Source organism: Nematolebias whitei, chromosome 22 (assembly GCF_014905685.2).
Source record: "Nematolebias whitei isolate Nwh7 chromosome 22, NemWhi1, whole genome shotgun sequence".
Classification (NCBI taxonomy): Eukaryota; Metazoa; Chordata; class Actinopteri; order Cyprinodontiformes; family Rivulidae; genus Nematolebias; species Nematolebias whitei.
The window spans coordinates 808828-816240 of record NC_056519.1 but is presented as its reverse complement, the minus strand read 5'-3'; the positions used below and the strand labels follow the sequence as shown (position 1 = coordinate 816240).

General features: G+C 47.5%; 1 protein-coding gene across 1 annotated transcript in view; it reads right to left on the bottom strand.

Annotated features, from left to right (window-relative positions):
• The window catches only part of LOC119428419 (LARGE xylosyl- and glucuronyltransferase 1), a gene marked incomplete at its 3' end in the record, with an annotated part of 106286 nt that extends 105473 nt beyond the window's left edge, over positions 1–813 (bottom strand). Inside the window, 1 exon segment of the mRNA XM_037696100.1 lies at positions 546–813. Within this exon segment, the coding sequence (XP_037552028.1) occupies positions 546–813 (268 nt within the window).
• Between the last annotated feature and the right edge of the window lie 6600 nt (positions 814–7413).

Here is a 7413-nt window from a genome sequence, read left to right as displayed (position 1 = left end):
GAGATGATGGTGTAGATCAGAGGCTGATGTTCTTGAGATGATGGTGTAGATCAGAGGCTGATGTTCTTGAGATGATGGTGTAGATCAGAGGCTGATGTTATGAGGACACTGGGACTTGACAGGCACAGAGCAGCCAAGCCTTAAAGCATGCGGTCTATTTTTAGATGTCCATTTCCTGCCATCCCGAGCTGCAAGGAGAGCTGCACAGGAGCAGCTGTCAAAGAAAGCACCGTGCTTCTTTACTTTACAGCTGCTGCAGATGTCAGAACAAACTTTAGGCTCAGAGTCAGTGATGAGCAGCAACATCTGGCACCAAGCAGTGGACAGTGACTACAGCAGCTCATCAACACCAGACACGAACCATCAACCCCGCAACATCTTCTCCCACCAAACACGTGTGCAGTAAATATGACCTGCAGGGCCGTGGCAGAGCCATGTCTGACCATCTCCGTTTCTGTGAGGAACCCACATGGTTCTGTTGTGTGCAGGCAGGAAGTTCTGCTGCAACATGACCTGGTTCAACAAGAACAGCACTGTCCGCTCACCTGACCGGGCCAGAACCAGGTTTATAGTCTCAACATGCAGAGGTGGCTGAAGGCACACATGACCAAGGCGAGTGGTCACATGACCTGAGGGACACGTGACCACGTGATTCAAAGGAGCAGCACCCTTTGTTTCGTACATGATCACCCGCTTCCTCCTGAACTTCAGTGCAGATGGTCTCGTGCTGAGCTGTGGCTGGTGACGGATGAAGCAGGCGGACTCTAAAGAACCAGCAGGTAAATGTGCTTCTTTCTTCTCAGGCAGATCCATTCCACCTTTATTTAAGCAGTTAGTCCCACTGAGCCCGCGGCTCATTTACCAGAGAGACCTGCTTTGAACAGAGTGATGACGACAGTGGACAATCATCAAAAGCTAACCAAGTGAAAAATAAGAACAGCTCGATTACAAGGCGGAGTAGAAAACTACAAACAGGAACATGTCTGTGTTGGTTGATCTCATGAACTTATCAGATGTTTGAGGTCAGAGAGGTCAAAGGTCGAGAGCTTCAGATGTTTTTACAACATATTCCTGGAAACAGGAGCGGAGTAGGAGAAGGTCCTTTAGTCTAGTGCAGTCCTCACTGAGGGGGCACTCTGTGGCCCGTCACCTAAACGCTCGGGCTCACGTTGTCCTTGATGCACACGGACCTGAGCTGATGCAGAGAACAGAAGAAACAGTCACATGCCCAAGTGCCCCTGAGCAAGACCTGAAGCCCTCATCACCTCTGATGTGTGTCCCATGTGATAAAGCTCTGATTAGTGTCTGTACAGATCTAGTATAGAGCTGTATGAACGGGTGAATGAGGCACAGATTGTTGTGAAGAGCTCTGAGTGTCTGGATCAGACAGAGAGGAGCTGTATAGGTGCAGTCCATGTACCATGTACGCTGTTCAGTGTCAGGAGGGTGATCAGTCTTACATCGGGGAAACTAAACAGCCACTGGCCAAAAGGATGGCCCAGCACAGAAGATCAACATCATCAGGCCAGGACCCTGAGGTCTACACTCATCTCCAGGTCAGAGGTCACTCTTTCAGGGATGAAGATGTTCACATCCTGGACCGAGAGGAACGATGGTTTGAGAGAGGAGTAAAGGAGGCCATCTTTGTGAAAAGAAACCGTTCTATATAAAAACGGTTGCACCTTCTGAGACGGATGTTTTTTCTGTTCTCAGCATCAGATCAGCATGTGGCAACCAGCCGAAGCTGGCAGAAGAAAGAACACAAATTTGATTAATTAGGTTTAAAGAAGCAGAAATGAGCAAAGAACAGCTGAAAGTAGCTGAAAATTAGTTTAAATTTTCAGCAGGAAGCTGAAAGTAGCTGAAGCCGAACAAAATGTGTCAGGAGCAGTAAAAGGTTGTGAACACATGTAAAGATCTGAAGGATGGAGAACGAGCTCAGTTCTTTTTCTATGAGCAGAAAACAGCTAAAGTTGCACCAATACTAAAAGTCAGAGCAGGATTGTCCAGAAAGAGCCGAACGTTCTGATGATCTGTTGAAACAGCTGAGAAATAAAACTGGATCAGAAGGGAGCGAAGGTTTCATGAACATTACTCTTCCTTTGAAATTCATGATCCAAACGGTACGTAGGTTTTAGATGGGAGTTCACAGAAGCCTTGAAAACCAGTCAAAGGACATGGACAATGGTTTTAAATCCATTTAAAATAAACTACATGATTAAAGGCAGAAATGGGCGTGGTCCGTACCATGTGACTCAGCTGCTGAATGTTAAACGTTGCAACTTAAATCAGTTTAAAGTTAGAAGACCAAGCGCCAAGTCTGTGATTAAAGCAGCTCCTACAGCTCGTCAAAGTGTGGAACAGGCACACCGTCCAAAACCATCAGCCGCCATGGAGAACACCCAGTACAACACCCAGTACAACACCCAGTACAACACCCAGTTCAACACCCAGTTCAACACCCAGTACAACACCCAGTACAACACCCAGTTCAACACCCAGTACAACACCCAGTACAACACCCAGTTCAACACCCAGTACAACCAGAGGTTTTAGGACAGAGACCCAGGTCGGACACATGGACCAAGACATAGGATTGTTCTGCACGTGTTAGTCTTCCTCTGAGGTTCCAACAGGAAGTCGTCTTGAAGCCCAGCAGTGAAGGCTGCCTATGAGACTGATCTGGTTGGAAGGTCATGGACTGAGGAAGTCCTCCGGATGGAGAAGGAAACGTCTCTCACTTAAAGAAGCTGGTCCAAATGACACGATTTAACCTTTAGTTATTATATCATAACCATATGTTTATATATATATTTATTCTCCAAGGATTAGAGGTTCTTTATTTGTCATGCTGCAGAAAGAAAAGCTTTGCAGAGAGTGGTGAAGGCTGCACAGAAGATGTTGGAGTCAGTCTCCCCACCATCACAGACATCTACACCTCCAGATGCAGGAAGAGGACCACCTGCATCATGAAGGACCCCACCCACCCAGCACACACACTTTTTACCCCACTCCCCTCAGGAAGGAGGTTGAGGAGCATTAAGTGTAGAACCACTAGACTGAGGAACAGCTTCTACCCTGAGGCTGTTAGACTCATGAACCTCTAACCAGGAGAATCTCTGTGATGCAGCTTGATTGTTGACATGTGCTGCTGATCTCATGCTGCTGATTATTTCATGTTGCTGTATTCATTCATTCATACTCATCCACCCACAATGACTCATGTTCGTGCTGCTGTTATTCAGTGTATTGTTTTGTTAAAGGATGTCTTACTTTAGATGTCAGATCCTGATCTACTGGTTCTTTTCCAGTTTATATTTTTGCTGTTGTTGGTTGTAACTGGGACCATGAGCACAGTTTTGTTCCACCTCATGAACCACATGTGGTGAAGTGTGACAAACAACCCTGACCCTTGATCGTCAACAAACTGCTATACAGCAATCCACAAAGACCTTCTATAACCTTTGACCTTGACCTTAGAGCTCGGCTGATGAAGACGTTCTGCAGCTCTGCATTCAGTGATGATGCAGATGTGTATGAAGTCCGTTAATTATCTTGAGCAGATCAGAAGTTCTGGTCCAGACAAGTTTACAGAACTCAACGGGTGAAGGATAAAAACTGAGAAGAACATCGAGAACAACGAGCTGTAGGTCAGAGCAGAACCAGTCAGCAGACTTTGATGATCTGCAGCTGAAACTGTTTATACACACACACACACACACAGTTCCAACTAAACTGGGTCGTGTGGTAAAGTGCAGCAGGAAATGATTGAAGAGCTCCGTGGAGCATCGTGACAAAAATACACGTGAAGAAGAAATGAGGTCAAACATCATCCAACAAACGTCCATCACAGGCGTCAGTCCTAAAACAAACATCTCAACATGAAGGTGCAGGGGTCAAAGGTCACTCATAATGATGGTGTTTTAGAACATCTGCTCCATCCAGTAAAGACTCAGCACTGCTGAAAAGCTGGAATCCTTCAGAGAGCATTCCCTCCAGAACTGGTCTCCTCAGGTCCAGATGTTTCCAGACCGTGGGGTGAAGTCTCAGAAGAGACGTGGACCTGCGTCGTGTTTTTACGACGTGTTGCTGGCATCAAATTCAAAATGACGTTTGAAACTTCTTGGTTTAAATGAACAAAGTCAGGTGAGGTCCTCCATCCAGAGGACTTCACCTGACTTTGTTCATTCTTCTACCTGGATTACTGAAAACTAAAGAACATTCTTAACTTTTCATATTTCCTCCATGAAGCAGACAGAGAGAAGGTCCACGTGTGGCCATCAGCATCTCCTGCCTGTCACTGTTTGAGGCTTCGTTTTCAGTCTGCCTGTATGCCGGTCAGCCGTGGTTGCCATGGTGACAGCCTGTCGCCAGCTGTGGTTGCCATGGTGACAGGCTGTCGCCAGCCGTGGTTACCATGGTGACGGCAGCAGCTCGAACACGTGAGGTGCGCAGGTTCAAACCCGGGTCCAGTCTTCATTTGATGGAAGTAACCGGTTTTAAAGTTACAGAGCTGTGAGGTGGACCAGAACCTTCCTGTGGCTCGGTTCTGCTCTGGTGTTTCAGAAGACATGTCTGCAGATCACGGGGGGAACCACAGGATCCAGAACACCACCAGGAAGGAGGTCCGGTTGGTGTTCTGGTGCTGGGCGGATACACACAAACGGACCGGGGCCTCAGCAGAACTGCTGCTGGTTCGGTTCGGTCGGTTCTACTGGACTCACCTGAAGCGGACGGAGGAAGTAAACAGGTTCTGGTTCAACAGGAGTCCCCCGTCACTGCTTCTCCTCCGGCAGCCGAACCGAACCTTGGCCCACTTCTTCCATGGAGCTTGGTACTGACCCGGTCCGGCTCAGCAGAACCAGCAACAATCCTCCTGGGGGGTAAAAGACTCGAGCCTAGTCCAGGACGGGCTTTGTGTGCGTCGGTGGGTCCAGGTCTCTCGGAACCGTCAGAACCGAGTCTACCTGGGCCTGCTAGGCTCGGTCTGTAATCCACCGAGAGGATCCGAACACAGAACCTCTTTCTTCCTGACAAGCAGCCATCGACCAATCAGAACCCTGGATACAGAGGACCGAGACCAATCAGAACCCTGGATACAGAGGACCGAGACCAATCAGAACCCTGGATACAGAGGAAGGAGACCAATCAAATCAAATTCTACATCCAACAAAAGTATAAGATAAAAATAGTAACAAGATCTAATAAAGTAAAAAATACGCTAAACTAAGAAAACACTAAGTACTATTAGCACAAAACATTACACAGAACAGCAGCAACATGAAATAATCAGCAACATGAAACAGATCAGCAGCAACATGAAATAATCAGCAACATGAAACAGATCAGCAGCAACATGAGAGATCAGCAGCAACATGATGTTAGAGAGTCAACAGATGAACAAAAACCAACGCAGGACATGTGTCTGATTTTCATTTTCTACATCTCTTTACAACCTAGCTGTTTTTGTTTTGTTTTTTTAATACCATTTTCTTTTATTTGTTCTTCTCTATTTCAGTCCAATCCAGTTTATTTCTAAAGCTCCAAGTCTCAACAGAAGTCGTCTCAGGGACTGAACAGAAACATTCATGTATAAAATAATAATTGAACAGAAACATTCATGTATAAAATAATAACTGAACAGAAACATTCATGTATAAAATAATAACTGAACAGAAACATTCATGTATAAAATAATAATTGAACAGAAACATTCAAATATAAAATAATAATTGAACAGAAACATTCATGTATAAAATAATAACTGAACAGAAACATTCATCTATAAATTAATAATTGAACAGAAACATTCATGTATAAATTAATAATTGAACAGAAACATTCATGTATAAATTAATAATTGAACAGAAACATTCATCTATAAAATAATAATTGAACAGAAACATTCATGTATAAAATAATAATTGAACAGAAACATTCATCTATAAAATAATAATTGAACAGAAACATTCATCTATAAATTAATAACTGAACAGAAACATTCATGTATAAAATAATAATTGAACAGAAACATTCATCTATAAAATAATAATTGAACAGAAACATTCAAATATAAAATAATAATTGAACATTATTTATCTGAGGAGCAGCTTTGAGTTTAACTCCATCACTGAACTCTCATGTTGAACAAGCATGAAGGCGACAGTGGAAAGAAAAACTCCCTCATGAGGAAGAAACCTTTAGCAGAACCAGGATCAGGGCTAGAGGACCATCTGCTTCGACCGGCTGGGTTTGGTAGGAATAGATACACAATGGCAGGTCAATAATCACATGTTAAGATAGAAATGGACTTACATTCTTAAAAAGGCAGGTTGGAGGTCCGAAGGGACCTCCAGAGAAGCCCCAAAACTTTGGTGGACGACCTGGCCACTGACCAAAAAGTGGCAAAGTCCAGGTCAGATGGCCGTGTAAGCCTTGCTGGGGCCAGATCAAAGGTAAGACCAGGACCAGTACTGCACCAGGCAGGAGGATCAGAGCTGCAGCCCACATGGATGTCCTGGGAACCGTTGCAGCCGACATGGGGGTCCTGGAGGCCGTTTCAGCCGACATGGGGGTCCTGGAAGCAGTCTCGGCCGACATGGGGGTCCTGGACACAGCATCATCCGACATGGGGGTCCTGGAGGCCGCTTCGGCCGACATGGGGGTCCTGGAGGCCGCTTCGGCCGACATGGGGGTCCTGGAGGCCGTCTCGGCCGACATGGAGGGCTTTGGGTCAGCTGCAGCAGACATGGAGGGCCGTGGAGCTGCTGAAGCCGACATGGGTGGTTGTGGAGCCTTTGCGATGGGTGGTTGTGGAGCCTTTGCGGTAGGTGGCAAATCTTCTGCGGCAGGCGGCAAATCTTCTGCGGTAGGGGAGAGCGCCGGCCCCTCTGGAGACATGGAGGCCTGGAGGGGAGCCGCAGCCAACATGGAGGCCTGGAGGGGAGCCGCAGCCAACATGGAGGCCTGGAGGGGAGCCGCAGCCAACATGGATGTCTTGGAGGCCATCGCAGCCGACAAGGGTGTTCTAGAGGCCATTGCGGTCGACGTGGAGGGCCGAGGAGGGGAATCTTCTGTGGTAGTAGAGAGCACCGGCCCTTCTGGAGACGTGCAGAGCGCCGACCCCCCTGGAGACTTGGAGAGCGCCGGCCCCTCTGGAGACTTGGAGAGCGCCGGCCCCTCTGGAGACTTGGAGAGCGCCGGCCCCCCTGGAGACTTGGAGAGCGCCGGACCCCCTGGAGACTTGGAGAGCGCCGGACCCCCTGGAGACTTGGAGAGCGCCGGACCCTCCGGAGACGTGGAGATCTGGAGAGCTGCTGGGGCAGCTGGCCTGGGGCTCTGTGGGACCACGGCAGCTGGCCTGGGGCTCTGTGGGACCACGGCAGCTGGTCTCGGACTCTGTGGGACCACGGC